Source organism: Entelurus aequoreus, linkage group LG05 (genome assembly GCF_033978785.1).
Source record: "Entelurus aequoreus isolate RoL-2023_Sb linkage group LG05, RoL_Eaeq_v1.1, whole genome shotgun sequence".
Taxonomy (NCBI): Eukaryota; Metazoa; Chordata; class Actinopteri; order Syngnathiformes; family Syngnathidae; genus Entelurus; species Entelurus aequoreus.
In genome coordinates this window covers 59,106,892-59,123,711 of record NC_084735.1, presented here as the reverse complement: position 1 = coordinate 59,123,711, position 16,820 = coordinate 59,106,892, and the positions used below count along the sequence as shown (strand labels likewise).

Genomic DNA, 16,820 nt, shown 5'->3' with positions numbered 1-16,820 from the left:
AAAAACTATTATATAATTGTAAGACTATATTTAATTGTAAAAACAATTATATTGAGTACTTGTTACGGTACGTTTATGTACTTGAAAAACACATATATATATATAACTAATATAAAAAACGCTTACACAGAAATTGTTAAATCAAATTTTGTATACTTGTTTTAAAAAAACAACTATTTCAAATACTTGATTCACTTCACTCAGGAACTTGTCATAAGTTAAATCAGTGAAAGAAATGTAGTTTCTTTTTTCCACATTGACAAGTTTCTCATTCTTCATCTGCACTTAAAATAATTTGTCGTTCATGTCATTACAAGACAAAGGGTCATATATACATTGGGATGTTATTATTGCAGATATGAACATTAAACAACTTGACCTATATTATCTATTTAATTTATTTTATGCAGTTTTAAAAGTCTGACATTTTTTTGCTATTTAAATTGTTCATCGTGAATTATGTTTAAGTTTTGGTTTGAATTTTTGAATATATGTCAAAATGGGAGATTTGCAGATGCTTTTTTTTTAAATACCGGTAATTGGACTGTAAGAATTCATCACATGAAATTAACATCTTGAACTCAAAGTGATGGACAAAATGAAACAAAAAGAAAAATTGTAAAAAGCAGTTGATTTATTTGTTGTAAAACAAAAATGTGTGATGCCAAGTCAACCAGGAAGACACAAGGAATGCTTGATATCTGCCTAAGAGATGAACATTAAAACTTCGCAAAGTCAGCTTGTGAATTTCTGAAGATGAATGTGAAGAAACTGTCGGAATTGTTTTTCATGCTTAAAGTACATCAGCACACGTTTGACTTTCATAGGAAGACATTTTTTTATTTTGATTCAACATTCAAACTTTGTGTTCATTAAAGAAAAAACATCATGTGTCAAATGATGACATAACTCCAGACTTTTTTGTTGATTTCAAGGTGAAAGATAGTTTAGGAACAAACATTAAAAATTGACAAAGTAATAAAACAACTTCTTCATGATGAAATATCCATCTGAGTTGTTTCTGGAAGGAAGAACAAAAATAATGTTAACCTCTCACACTCTTTTAAATACTATACAATGCCATATGTTTTCACTTCCTATTCAATACCAATATTGGAGCCTTGAGTATTGGCCGATACCAATATTGAGCTGGTACGATATCAGCAGGAATCAAACATAATTGTATTATTTTGTAGTGTGCAATGTTAGAAAAGGTTTAATCAAGAGAAATTAGTCAAACATAGAATTATGGTATGTATGAAAAACATTAATGTATTTATAACTGTCCTATGCTGTCTTTAGTTGAAATCAAGGGGGAAATCGTTTTTTGGTCACAATAATTTATGACATCAAGCTCATGATAAGGTAATGGTAAGTTGAATGACGCCAACACGTTTGTAACTGAATACTTTCTAACACGCTTTTGCCTTGAGAATTTATGTGCTTACTTATATCCAATTATAATTATTTGATATTTGTTTATATTGACAAATGTACTGTTTTAGACCGCAATAATTTAATGAATAATTTATTACCAATGTTCTCTCTAAGGTACGCGCCTGTGCAATTGCGCACTGCTCAAGCGTCCTCTGCGCACGGCAAATCTATGCCACGCACAAAATCAAATAAAAAAATAAGCCCATAACAATTTGACACGACACGGACACGACAGAGATAACAGTTTTCGTCATCATTGTAACGTCTGTCGAGATGCTTTGAGGACATGAATTCCATCGATCACTTTACTGAGCAAAACTCTTTGTCGGCCATAAACACATCACCAAAACATTAGTAAAAAAAATTATATCTAGCAAAACTGGTCATTTTCTTCAGTACAAACCAGACCAAAAGCAACTTTGTTATATCAACAGCAGCCGCTCGCTCTTTCTCACTTGCGCCAACACATGCACATATGGCAATTAGCCAGTGATGCGTTTACAGCCACACAAAAAGTCGGACAACTCCAACACCACACATAAAGTGTAATTCCAGGTCGTTACACTATGATTTACCAATCAAATGTGTGCTTATTCTAGTGTCATTTATTAGGAATCTTAATTTATAAATATTAATCATGAAATGCTGTTAGTATATTAAATAAATACTAATAAAAATATATTTTTTACAAACATGAAGTTGCAGGAATGTACACATGATCCCCTGCTTACATCTCATTGTGCAACATGTGAATGTTTTAATGGGAACTAAATGCAATGTCTGAAAGGGGTACAAATTATTTCCAAAGCAGGACCTCCACCCAGACAAACAATACAAGTACACAGTTCATAAAAAACAATATTTTTTGTTATTGTCATTGTAAGTGGGCCTAAACACTTATATTAGAAAATAACCTCATGGAAATGACTGCTGTCATTTGATTATAATAAGAGAATGTATTCTGTCTATCTGTGTTGGCCCTGCGATGAGGTGGGGACTTGTCCAGGGTGTACCCCGCCTATCGCCCGAATGCAACTGAGATAGGCTCCAGCACACCCCGTGACCCCGAAAGGGATAAGCGGTAGGAAAATGGATGGATATTGTTGTAAAGCGACCTTGAGTTTTCTGAAAGGTGCTATGAAATTAAATGTATTATTATTATTATTATGATGATAGAAAATGATTAAACATGACTGAAGCATTACAGACGTGTGACTAAAGCATTATTGAGCATGACCGCAGCATGACTGAAGTACGACAGAAGCATGATTGAAGCATGACAGACGTATGACTGAAGCACAATTGAACATAGTTGAAACATGACTGAAATATGATTGAAGCATGACAGCCATGACTGAAACACGACTGAAGTATGATCGAAGCATGACTGACGTATGATTGAAACATTAACTGTAGTGTGACTAAAGCATGACAGGCATATGACTGAAGCATGTCTGATGTATGACTAAATCATTAGTTAGAGCATGACTGAGGTATAACTGAAGCATGATTGAAGTACTACTGAGGCATGAGTGGAGCATGATTAAAGTGCATTATTTTTGCTTACGTGGTTCATTGAAAAGGTAAGAGTCCTGGTACTCCTTCATGTACTGAGAAGATCTGGCTTCATCCAAGAACAGAGAGTAAACCTTCTTGATGTCCTCCACTTGAACTTCTGTCCCCTGAGGAGGATCCAAGCAACAACACGGTTTGATGTTGTTTGAGAGCTGACTTGATGCTAGCATAGAACAGGACAGTATACTCACTTTGCGCTTACGACACACCAGACCAGCCGTGCTTATGAGCTGCATGGCGTAGCGGAGTGACGTCTCCATGCCGATGCGAGTCAGGATGGTGTGAGCCTCATCACTCAGCTCCACGTCCTCTTCCTCACACCTGGAAATGACGAAAAGCTCATGTGTCCAAGTGTACTATTACACGTTTACTACATGTACACAACTTGTACAGTTGGTAGACATGACCAAACAAATTACCGAATTTTTAGGATCTGCTTGGTCTCCTTTTCAGTGTAAGGAGACGTGGCGATGATGAGCAGGCGGTCCAACAAGTCCAAAGGGATCCCGTGAGGGCTCTGATAGTTTGTACCACGAATGCTGGGAGGAAAGATGCGTTTGTTAGTCAGACACTAACAAAACAAAGAAATTAACGTGCAGGAACAAAGATGAAAATACCGAGTGATGCCTCGGTTGGTGGCCATAATGAGAACAGGAGACAGGTCACTTTCCAAAGCACGGTTAAGAAAGGAGAAACACTCCATGTCCAGCATGTGTACTTCATCAATAAACAACACCTGCAAATATACAAGCACACACATTAATACAATCACTGATAATGCTGTAAATCCACCATAATGTGTACTTTTACCAACACTACCCTGTACGTACACATGCAGTGTAACACATGCACTGTACTGTACATCACCCTCACACTTTGAACTTACCTTAGTATTAAGATCACACTTCACTTCTTTTTCCATACAGTAAATACAAAACTAAACACTGCTAAGCGTTTGTGTAAACAGCCTTAAGGATATTATTTGGAGTGTTAAAGCTGGGGTACTTGGGTCACCAGGCAAAATTCAAACTGTAAATCCCGCCCCCACCCCCACTCTGCACATCTCGGTGATAGTCCCTCCCAATCTCCTCCTCTATGGAAGTGCACGGAATTGCGCATGAGAGCTGCACGTGCACATGTGGACAGTCTGAAGTTGCATCTAGTGTGTATTTTGTATTTTGACTATCGGTAAACACATGTCACGACACAAAAAGGATACACACATGATATAGGAATAGATATATAGATTACCTGTCAAGAAGGAAAACAGCCATTTGCGCATTCAAAGTTAGTCCAAGACTGGCCCGTAATTCCCATACGCCTACCAATATTTATTCAAGTTTTGGCTCTCCTTTGGTTTTTTAGATGTACATAGTCTTTCTTTGCTACCTCTGATTTACTCTTTTGGGGTTTTTTAGCAGTATATGCTGTAACAGCAAGCGCAGGTAATGCGATCTTACTAGGTGGATGTTTGGCAGCCATGCTTTACTACAAACAAGTTTGCATCGTGCATGCGCTTCACTATATATTTAGTCAGCCAATGAGGAGGCTCTGCTCACCCTTCATTTGAAATCCTGTGATCGGATCTGGAGGGCTTGACCGCCAGGGTGACAAATTATATTGTCTTCCAGGAATTTATTTACTAATATACTTATTTATAAAGCACAGACAGCACATAGAAATACAATTTTTTTCAGAAATGATTACTGATACGATATATTGTATGATGCGAAAATTATTATTTTTTACTTAAAGAATATAACTTAAGTACCCCAGCTTTAAGTAGTGATGGGCTACACGATACTAAAAAATGGATGCATTATGAAACAAGAAAAGATACCTCTGACTCTCGATACCTCAATGTGTGTAACTTCCAAAAAATAACATGTGACCGATAAAACTGCTGACAGACTGTAAGGCACCAAAGCTTATTTTGGCTCACAAGTGACAGCTAATACTGAAAACAATGTCAGGAGTGGCGTGAAGCGTTTGACATCGATTTTGGTCGCCATCATTGATGGAACTAAAAAAAAAAGGAAAAATTCCAAAATGTGGGATCATTTTAAATACTAAAGCGCCAAATAAAATTAAATGGTCTTTTCCCCCTGAATACTATTTGGCTCATTCCTTTCTGCACAACTATTATTATTAACAAAAATCATATTTCATAAACATTTTATTTGCAGGTCAAATGTAGTGACTTTTTTCATTTAACAAATGGCAACGTTACTAAACACCAACACAGTATCACTGCAGTGTCATGTGTGACACACTCACTATACTTACATCATTTACCCATCACCACTGTTTTCTGTTCTTTTTGTGTATTTTTATTTACTTTAACTATTTGTATTATTATTGAAATATTTTTTGCAGTAGTTGTTGTAAAAGTATTTGCATGACAATGCATTTTGCTGTGTTTGTGGTGTTCAGGTTAAAAACTAAACATTTTTAAATAAAACATTGTAAAAGATGGTTATTCTTAAATTAATATAACTCTTAAATAGAAAGTCAATATATATGAATTTACATTGCAGGTAAGTACAACAGTAATAGTTCTAACAGTGTGAATTATTAATTTATTTTTGGTTAAGTTCCTTATTGGATGAAGTGCAGCATTAATGGTTCCAACTTGTATATGAACACCACCAGATCACAGCCGGGGGTCAAAGGGCCCTTTGGGGGGTACAGGGAGCATCGCCCACTGAAGCTGAAGAGATTTCACCATCTTTAAAGATGCTTTGGAAGGCATTTCCTACATAAAAATGTTTTAAAAAGGCAAGACAACTTACCAATGGTTTCTATCTATTAGATGATATTGGCCCCTGACCGACCCAATGTGCTGTTAAGATAATCAGTAATCACTGATAACCTTACACAAGCATAATGTACTTAAAACATTATTAATACATTTATACAATTATTATTCTTTGACCTACAATACTGGTCAAAATTGTCCAAAGATGTATTGTACCAATAAATGTGAGGATTTTTTGGCATTTAATTAACAAACATTTTATTTTACACATTAACCAAACACTCTACGGTAAAATAAGTGTAAAAGTTAAAAACTGAATTAAAAACAGTTAAAAGGAAAAACTGAATTTTATTGTTTTATATCGCTATTATTTAAATCCATCCGTATTGCTATTATTATTTTACTTGTTGTGGTTTATTCGTTACTTATTTATATCCAGGTTTTTAAAACTATATTTAAAGTTGTGTTTTGTGTATAACAAATACTCATGTTTTGAAACTAATGAAAAATCATGTAATTAACCGTGATTGCAATATCAATCAAAATAATTGTGATTATTATTTTTGCATACTCGTCCAGCCCTACTTCCGGTTTACTTTTTCTTACTTCATACTCAATTTAGTCACTTCCTATTTGCTTTTTGTTCATTTCTACTGACTGTGCTACACCAACATGAGTGGGAGTAAAAGAGCCAATGAGATTGTTTGCGGGGTGCTGCATTGTGAAGAGTGGCACACAAAGAGTGAGTCGTACCCCTGGGATGATCTCCGCCTTGCCTTCTTCCCGCCATTCGCAGACCTTGGCATTGATCTGCTCACGGACTTCAGATTTGATCTCACCCGTGTCTCCAGAGAAAAGGGCGAGGAAGCCCTGCGTTCGGCTGTTGATGACATCGATCTCGTGGAGAGACACTGTGTGGACCACCTCCTTTCTCTTCTGCAGCTCCCCCTCTGGACACTGCACAAACTGTGTCTACAAACATGGGTAGCAAATAAGTACATCATCAATCAGAACTAGAAGTGTAACGATTCATCAATGTATCAATAGATCGATTTATATTCCTAAGTGTCAAATATATCCATCTGTGCTCTGCATGTTTGTCTTCCGGAAGATAGGTATCGATCCAAGATTGTTTTAAAAGGGAATTGATCAATTTTATCTATAATAGAAAAATTTAAACATTGAAATTAATAACGGCAGACTTTATATGAAGTTTAACACTTGTAAAAATAAGGACATTAAACATTAAGTCTATTTCGCCCGTCTGTGACGTCATCAAAACAAAAATGGCGGAAAACTACGGTGACTAAGAAAGTTCACAACAAACGCAAACGCCACAAGACATTATCACTAATTACAACAACTTTCAGCTACAGCAAGATTGCCAAAAGCCACAACACAATAATTTAAAGAACCAGTAGAGTGGAAAAACAAGTTGACTATGTTGAAGCTATGCAATTGTTGTATTCTTATAGCCAACCTGTGTGTTTATTTCCATACCTGACAGTTGTAGACAAAACTCGAATGAACCTAATTGGACTTTTATGTTGAAGTTATAATCATTCTCATATATGCATATATATATACATATATATACATATACATATACACATATACATATATATATATATATATATATATATATATATATATAAATAAAATTTATGACACCAAAAGACTTCCAAAGTTTGAAAATAAAAAGATATGATCAAAATAGTATCAACCACACAAAAGGTTCCCGAGCCATTTTGAGTTAATGATAAAGACATTCACGTGATCCTTGACGTAGCGTTAGGAACCAAATATTCCTTCCCCATCAACAACAATGCTAATCAAGCAGACTTTGTGAAAATTATGATCCAGAACCTTATATTTTTGAGCCGAACACAAAAAAGTTGAGCAATAAGTTTTATAAGCCAAGTGCTAAACGGATGCAGCTAGAGTGTCCGCCCTGAGATCGGTAGGTTGTGAGTTAAAACCCTCGCCGAGTCATACCAAAGACTATAAAAATGGGACCCATTACCTCCCTGCTTGGCACTCAGCATCAAGGGTTGGAATTGGGGGTTAAATCACCAAAAATGATTCCCCGGCGCGGCACCACTGCTGCCCACTGCTCCCCTCACCTCCCAGGGGGTGATCAAGGGGATGGGTCAAATGCAGAGGACAAATTTCACCACACCTAGTGTGTGTGACAATCATTGGTACTTTAACTTAACTTAACTTTTAACTTTATTGTGACACTATAGCACCAGCAGCATTGCTAGGTGCTAAAAATACAAACTAACCATAATAAATCATATTAAAACAAACACTATAACACTTCCACTCTTGCTGGGATTCTGACCGACGGGACGCTCACATAATTCCGTTTAGATAAAGATTCAATCGCAATCCTCACGAAAGTTGTCGCAACAAGCGTCTTCTTGAGTCTTTTTTGCCATCTTGGGGGATGTGAAAGTGGACTAGCCTCTTGGTCCATGACCACATTTGTCTACTACCAGGTGAGAGATGCATGAATTATAATCTAGAATTTACTTTTAGCAAGTTTGAAATGAAGCAGAAGCAACTGCCAGCTTAGTGTGTCAACAATAGTCAATCAATCAATCAATCAATGTTTATTTATATAGCCCTAAATCACAAGTGTCTCAAAGGGCTGCACAAGCCACAACGACATCCTCGGTACAGAGCCCACATACGGGCAAGGAAAAACTCACCCCAGTGGGACGTCGATGTGAATGACTATGAGAAACTTTGGAGAGGACCGCATATGTGGATACCCCCCCCCCCCCCCCCCTCTAGGGGAGACTGAAAGCAATGGATGTCGAGTGGGTCTGACATAATATTGTGAAAGTCCAGTCCACAGTGGATCCAATATATAGCAACGTAAGTTAGCATTAGCTCCGCTAAAATAGGCTGTCTGCGTTGGCGCTTATAATAACAAGATCACTCATATTTGGTTAATTTTCAGGTCACGACATATAAATGGTGTATTGTTGGCGGTTTCTGGATGTTTTTAGAGGGTATAATGGGCGCAATAGAGGACCCTCAATCTGTTCACTCAATTGTTAGCTATTTATTTACATATTTACGCATATGTGTTATTGTCTTAAATAGGGATGATGTTTGATAAGAAATTATCGAGTTCAAGCCTATTATCGAATCCTCTTATCGAACCGATTCCTTATCGATTCTCTTATCGAGTCCAGATAGGTTGTTGTATATGGAAAAAAAAAAAAAAAAATGTGGTTTAACAAAAGCTCACTTTTATTATATAAGAAAAAATAAAATCTAATAAATAAATACATATTGACTGTTACCCCCCTAAAAAAATAAAATAAAAAAAATAAATATTGACTGTTACCCAAAGTATATTAAGTGGGATTTTTCAGAAAAAACAAATATATACAGTAACACAAAAACAACCTGTCTCTGTGATCACTATAGGTGTATAAATAATAATATAGTGTTAAATAAAATCAGTCCCTTGGGCACAAAACTGAAAATAATACAGCTCTCCAAAAAGTGCACTTCTGCTGCTATTTGACATAACGGTTTGTTATGATGCTTTGACATTTTTGCACTTTATTTCTTTATTGAAAGAAAATTCTATGAAGAGAAAAGTTGTTTGCAAATGTGGTTACAATGCTAAAAAATGAAAAGTTAAAACTAAAAAAAGAAATACACTTTATTGATTTAACAATATTTATTTATAGGTGGAAAGATGTGATGTTATGAGCTAGGGAATATAACAACTACACTACCCAGCATGCAACGGGAGTGACGAGCATGCGCGGTAGCCCCGAAAAGTGTTGTTGTATGTTGCCACCCGGCAGCTAAGAATGAGGTTATGAGCATATGAGCACGCTGTGAAAGTAAACGTCAAGAACTCAGCCAACACGCCTCGTCTGCATTATTTAGAATTAGACAGACAACACATATACAGTGTGATTTTGTTTTGTTTACAAGGAAAGAAAAACAAAAGTTAAAAAAGGGAGATCATGTCATATGTATATGTTGCATATATATGTAAGTTATTTAATGAGAAACAAATAAATACTAGAGATGGATCAAGGAGGCTATGGAATTTAGGAAGCGAGGGGCAACACCATCAACAAGAATTATCAGGTGGCATACATGCTTCTGCACACCTGGAAAGCTGTCTGTTATCAGCAACGCCTGTGCAGAGAATATATACTGTATGGCAGGGAACTTTATCTAGCAGGTACCACTTAAAATGTTGGTTACTGTACTTTTATTGAAAATTGCTTAAAAGTAGAAAATGTGAGTAGAAAAGGTTTTGTCTTGTTAATTTAACTTAAAGTGTTTGTTGCACTTTATTCAAATAAGATGTGAATACATTGGTCAATAAATGTTGTTTACTTTCTTGTTTGTATCCATAAATCATTTATACACTATTCCCTTAAAGAAATAACAGGAATGTAAAAAACTTCACCTGCAGTGTCCAGTATCGAATATTAATTTCACAGTCACACTGGTTAATTGCTTTTCTAAAAAGTTACTGAAACGATTTCAGCACACTGAATCGTTTTGGACCGAATCAATCTTAAAAAAAAAAAAAACAACATTGTTCCTGAATCGTATCGTATAAATAGCGAATCGAATGGAATTGTTGTTAAAACAAAATTATTACTCCCCTAATAGGAACACATTATGACATGTTTCACTTCCCTCTTTCAGCATACCTGAGCTCCCATGGCGTCGTAGTCTCTGGCTCTGGTGAATGAGCGCCCCAACTTGCTGATTTTGCCAGTAGCTTTGTCGATAGTGATGACATCACTGAAATAAAGCAGATATCAGAAATATTGTATGAGAACAGTGATTGCCATGGTGGAAGATGAACTTACCCGGCTTGAACTTTCTCTTTGCTGAGACTGTCAATCATCTTGTTGCCAAGGTCATATATCGTCTCCATTTCAGTCGTCTTAAGAGTCAACTTACCCACTTTGGCCCCCTAAGACATTTTGACAAAGTTATATTGTGCTAACGGTTAGCTTCAAACACTAGCATAAAAACATAACTGTATTTCAATATTAGTATTCTAAACTCTTACTGCCCAAAAGGGCTGCATAAAAGAAACAGAACAAAATGGTTAGCTTGTCTAACAAAACCGTGATTTAGATTATAAATGATGCAGATTTTTTTTTTTACTTGATGAGCTGCATCACAAATAGGGATGGGCGATGTGTCCTAAAATCTATATCACAATACATTTTGCAGCTTCCTGCAATGAACGATATGTCAACCGCTAATCACACACACACACACACACACACACACACACACACACACACACACACACACACACACACACACACACACACACACACACACACACACACACACACACACACACACACACACACACACACACACACACACACACACACACACACACACACACACACACACACACACACGAATTTAACCACGGCAATCGCGGCAGCTGCCGAGATCGCCCTCGTCATTTGCCGTCATGCCCTAAAAAAATTTACCAACATCTGCGGCAAGAACATGCCGTGACCATCCATCCATCTATTTATTTTCTACCACTTGTCCCTTTTGGGGTCGCTGGAGCCTATCTCAGCTACAATCGGGCGGAAGGCAGGGTACACGTCCCGTGACCGCCCTTGACTTTTCAGACGGTTAGTAACACCGTCTAATTTTTTAATTACCGAAAAAACTTAATTTAATTATGCATTTTTGGCAACACGTCAGGCGCATGCGCAATAGTGTCGTTTGGCTTGATAATCATGGCGGACCAAAGACACGGACTTTGCTCCGGATATTTCCCCTCAGAGTAAGCTAAACCAAGCGCTTGGTTTAACGTAATTTTCCCTCGCTTCCCGCAGTGCGTTTAAGAGCGCACTGCTGTGTTTAGATGGAGACAGGTGTGGACAATATTGGAGACAGGACGCACTTGTCCCCACACTAGAAGTATACAGCGAAGAAAAAAACTATTTGATGTTGCTTTTATTTTCTCAATACACAGCCATCAGCTCCTGTGACAGAGTTAATGACGTGAGGAAACAGGCAGCAGCTGATGTGTCGTGAACTTTGTCACAACTTGTTTATAAAGTCTTTAGTTTGTTTAATGGGATGGTCACTCATCCTTTATTTAACTGCAAACTGTATCAGTGTTCAAATAACATCAAAACTAGCTAAAATGTTTTGTCATCTCACTGAATTGAATGCAGGCTGTGAAGATTGTGTACTCTGTGTGAGAGGTGTCATTCCTCTTTTGTTGGCCAAACTTTTGTACTGATAAGAGGCCCTGGAGAAGAACAAAGTTTGTTTATTTGACATTATCTTCATTAGCCAAACTGCTTAGTGTCCTATTTCGATATCAAAAAGTAAAGACCAGGGTTTTTTTTTTTTACGTTATTTGTGTTTTTTTCATGTCACAAAGGTATTACTTCAAAAACCATTCATGTGACATAGCATGTTATTAATGTTCTATTGTGTGTAGGTAATTCCTATACGACATATTTCTGCTCAAACTCTTAATGGATGTCCTGATTAGGGCTGCAACTAACGATTAATTTGATAATCGATTAATCTGTCGATTATTACTTCGATTAATAATCGGATAAAAGAGACAAACTATATTTCTATCCTTTCCAGTATTTTATTGAAAAAAAACAGCATACTGGCGCCATGTTCTTTCAACTTCCCAAATAAAACAAAGAATATGTTACAAAAATGCACACTTTTGATACCCCTGCTATAGATTATAAAAAATTTAATCTGATAAATGTATCAAAAAAGCAGAGCCTGACGACGCATGCACGTTTATCACAACTCTCTCGCTTTCTCTGTCTCTCCCCTCCCTCACCAATGCTGCTGCACGCACAATTTGTTGTGTTTTTAACCTTCTTAACCCTGAACGTACATTGAAAATACACGCAACCTTAACTCAAAATGACGGACATTTGAGACATTTAAGAAACACCGCCCGACAGCCGCAAAAGAGGACATGTCCGGTGAAAAGAGGACGTATGTTTCACGTCCGGTGAAACCGAACGCTGCTAGTCCTCTTTTGCTAGCAGGTAACGGGCTAGGATAGACTGACCATACGTCCTCTTTTCACCGGACATGTCCTCTTTTGCGGAGCGGTCAGGACGGAGTTTCTTAAATGCCTCAAATGTCCGGCATTTTGAGTATTGTTTACACAACGTGCAGTACGCTACTTAATATGTCCGTGTGGAAACTCGTTCGGTACACTTACGCACCGAAACGAAACCCCCGTACCGAAACGGTTTGATACAAATACATGTACCGTTACACCCCTATTATTTTGATTATTGTTTCTCAGCTGTTTGTAAATGTTGCAGTTTATAAAAAAAGGTTTAAAAAAAAACAAAAAAAAACGTAGCCTCAGCGCATGCGCATAGCATAGATCCAACGAATCGATGACTAAATTAATCGCCAACAATTGTGTGTATATAGTGTCAAAGCGCTTTGAGTACCTTGAAGGTAGAAAGGCGCTATACAAGTATAACCCATTTACCATTAACATTGCTGTATGTATACTTTTGACCCAGCAGATTTGGTCACATTTTCAGTAGACCCATAATAAATTCATTAAAAAAAAACAACTTTTTAAATGTTTTTTGTGACAAACAAGTATGTGCTCCAGTTGTCTTGACCTTAAAAAGTTAAAATTCGAGGCCTGTAAAATACAGTGTTTTTTATTCTTCAATCAGTTAATATAAACATATTTGACGTTAAAGATCAAATGTCAAAACGTAATAGCATACAAAATAAGGAAATTAAAAGTAACGTCTCGGTTACTTTGCTGAGTAACTAGTTACTCTTACAATGAGGTAACTGAGTTACTAACTTCATTAATTTGTAACTATAATTACTTTTTTAAGGTAAGATGACCAACATTGCATGTATGGAACTCTTGACAACAAAAAACCTTTGAAGTCTGCTTACCGTTCCAGTGGCTGGTCGGTCAATCTGGATTTCCACCACTTCCCCTTCGATGATCTCAGTCTCTTCTCTGTAAAAGAAATCCAGCAGTGAACGTTGTTGCAATGCCTGAGGGTGACAGTGATCACTCACTTTATCCTCACTCCAATGGCTTTCCTAAAGGCTTGGCTAAGTGCCTCTGTCTTGCTCATCTCCAGGGAGAAGATCTCACTGCCGGCCAAGGCTGTGAAGGGGGTGTCAGTGCCGAGGCTCTGAGCAATACCTATAAGCAGGTAAACCTCCATTTAGTTGGCAATACAAGAGCATGGAATCATCCAGCGTCCATTCAGTCCTCACCCATAGCGATGGCAGTCTTTCCAGTGCCAGGTTGGCCAGCAATCAACACTGCCCTGCCAGCTATGTGGCCATCTTTAATCATCTCCAGGATGACTCCTGCTGCCCGTCGAGAGGCCAGCTGGCCGACCATCCCTTGAGACACCTGTGAGGGATCATTAACCGTGTATCAGTGCACACAGTGCAGAGTCAAAGGCTACAAATTTGTGCATGTGTTTTAATTAAACCAACTGCTTGACACTACCTGTCTCGGTTCCAAAGCATCATCCAAACCCAGGCCACGGATGTGAGAATGTGCACCTGGAGACAAGGTTAAAATCACGAACTTGCATATACAGCATTTTTGTGGGATAGTACAAAGTACTTATCATAAAGGAGAGCTTCAAAATTGCATTATTACCAATCCTCTCAATCCGGGTGATGTCACGAACCTCTGGAACTTTAGGAGTCGACATCTGTAATAGTTAAAAGGTCAGATTATGTTGCGCATGTGGAGTTTACATGTTCTCCCCATGACTGCGTGGGTTCCCTCCGGGTACTCCGGCTTCCTCCCACCTCCAAAGACATGCACCTGGGGATAGGCTGATTGGCAACACTAAAAAATTGGCCCTAGTGTGTGAATGTGAGTGTGAATGTTGTCTGTCTATCTGTGTTGGCGACTTGTCCAGGGTGTACCCCGCCTTCCGCCCGAATGTAGCTGAGATAGGCTACAGCACCCCCCGCGACCCCGAACGGGACAAGCGGTAGAAAATAGATGGAGATAGATTGACACAATAAAATGGCACATTAAGTTGTGCACAGGCTACAAAATGTTCAGAGTGTGTTGGGTGGGAAAAGCAACATAAATTAATGACAACGAATGCAAAGGCTTTGTCAAAATAATGTTTTTAAAGCCATATTCCGATTGCTAATTTCGGAATGTAATCATTTATCAGTATTTTTCCCTTGATCTTATTCGTTTGCTCAACAAAGCAACTGATGTGTATGACGTTGAGCAGTTGCTTGCAAGAGAGCACTAAGAATGTGTCACATTTTAAAACGCATTATTTACTATTTTAACATATTGATCTTCGCGACATTAGTGTCGCGTGATACTCCGTTGTCATAGTGACTGTTGCAGTGAATGCCAAATGCAACAGCGATTACCGTTCAAAAAAGTAACTGGTCTCTTCCACTGGGAATATCTCTTATTAACATATTATGGATATACTCCGTAAAAAAAAGCATGATAAACATGCTTCCTGTTCACTTTCGCTGTGTTAGCCAACTAGCTAGGTTAGCAGCATGGCTGTTTAAGTCAGCCAAGCGGTTTCATCCTAATGTAGACAAAATAGTCTAAAGGCTAAAACATCAGTCAAGCTGTCAGCATATGGAAATAAATGTATGTATTATTAAGCGAAAGCTTACCTGCGCGGACACAGTTGTCAAAAATGTGAGAATGCGGCGCTTCTTTTAAAGGTGCACACACTAAATGTGTCCGAAGAGAAACACGTCTTAGAAGGAAAAGTACTGCCCTCTTTCAGTCAGCGGAAGAAATGTATCTTCATCCTACCTAAATAGATCTACAATTTAATGATATGCAGAACAAGAATGTGTACACAATATTACTTAACACTAGTTTAGACACATGGGAGGTGGAAACATCTCGAAATAAAAACCCAAGTTGTGTTTGGTTGTAAACCCCACAATCCATACACTTATGTGTCTCAAATTAAATACTTCCGTAACTAAATCACAAGAAGAATACTACGTTCCCGGGGTGCTAATCTTAACAGTTTAATCGATGGTTGCGTAATGCACTTACCGGATATGATATGATAGTATTCCCACGTTTCTGTTCGTTTGAGTGCAACATCCGGGTGACGGCGCACTTTTGGAATGGCAAAAAGCAATGTACGGAAGTGAAAGATTTGAGATAGACACGTTAAAATGTTGGTTAAACCTTCTTTCGTTCTATATAAATTACAATTTGAGTGTATTTTTATACAAAACAAAAAAAACATGTTTCCGCCCGGTCTCGAACCGGGGACCTTTCGCGTGTTAGGCGAACGTGATAACCACTACACTACGGAAACGCTTATACACCAATCGTGATATATTTATTAAATCTAAACGTGAGTATCTTACATTATAATTCATGTATGCATGTATGTGTATGTGTATGTGTATGTGTATGTGTATGTGTATGTGTATGTGTATGTGTATGTGTATGTGTATGTGTATGTGTATGTGTATGTGTATGTGTATGTGTATGTGTATGTGTATGTGTATGTGTATGTGTATGTGTATGTGTATGTGTATGTGTATGTGAATGTGTATGTGAATGTTAATGTGCATGTGTATGTCTATGTGTATGTCTATGTGTATGTCTATGTGTATGTGTATGCGTATGTGTATGTGTACGTGTTTATATATACATATATATATATATATATATATATATATATATATATATATATATATATATATATATATATATATATATATATATATATATATATATATATATATATATATATATATATATATATATATATGTGTGTGTATAATTAATACTACTGTATAAACAAATAGATGACTCAGGGGAAGGAGAGACTGCACTGCCAACTGTGCACCTTCACCTTCTTCCACTAGGGGAAGCATGTTACACTAGAAATTAATTTACTTTGACAGTTACAAATTAGTGGAATCGATCATGGAACATTAATCAACAAAATATTCCTGAACGTAAGTATCCACTTTTTTTTTTTTTTAAATGTGT

The 16,820-nt window shown here is 37.2% G+C and overlaps 1 protein-coding gene and 1 non-coding gene across 3 annotated transcripts; both read right to left on the bottom strand.

The window, feature by feature from the left end:
* Nucleotides 1–743: 743 nt before the first annotated feature.
* ruvbl2 (RuvB-like AAA ATPase 2) lies at nt 744–15,929 on the bottom strand. Of its 2 annotated transcripts, none has more exons than XM_062048475.1 (14): nt 15,864–15,929; nt 14,460–14,514; nt 14,304–14,359; nt 14,063–14,204; nt 13,859–13,988; nt 13,730–13,796; nt 10,636–10,742; nt 10,474–10,567; nt 6,524–6,742; nt 3,630–3,748; nt 3,432–3,551; nt 3,204–3,333; nt 3,005–3,119; nt 744–1,021 (listed from the first exon to the last, which is right to left on the bottom strand). In XM_062048475.1, exons 1-14 carry the CDS (start codon nt 15,912–15,914, stop codon nt 993–995), a joined length of 1,434 nt encoding a protein of 477 aa, XP_061904459.1. In that variant the 5' UTR covers nt 15,915–15,929; the 3' UTR covers nt 744–992. The 2 variants fall into 2 exon arrangements, with proteins under 2 accessions (XP_061904459.1, XP_061904460.1); XM_062048476.1 differs by lacking the exon at nt 15,864–15,929 and adding an exon at nt 15,467–15,744 and having other exon boundaries at nt 746–1,021.
* Nucleotides 15,930–16,061: 132 nt separating this feature from the next.
* trnav-aac (transfer RNA valine (anticodon AAC)) lies at nt 16,062–16,134 on the bottom strand. Its single transcript has one exon. It is a non-coding gene; the product is annotated as a tRNA-Val (tRNA).
* Between the last annotated feature and the right edge of the window lie 686 nt (nt 16,135–16,820).

What these genes read in the sequence shown, in the direction of transcription:
- ruvbl2 (XM_062048475.1), bottom strand. Translation starts at nt 15,914, where the DNA reads ATGTTGCACTCAAACGAACAGAAACGTGGGAATACTATCATATCATAT. An exon ending in AGGCGGAGATCATCCCAGGG is followed by an intron (nt 3,749 to 6,523) that starts GTACGACTCACT and finishes GTATATTTGCAG; the next exon opens with GTGTTGTTTATTGATGAAGT. An exon ending in ACCAACCGAGGCATCACTCG is followed by an intron (nt 3,552 to 3,629) that starts GTATTTTCATCT and finishes CTTTCCTCCCAG; the next exon opens with CATTCGTGGTACAAACTATC.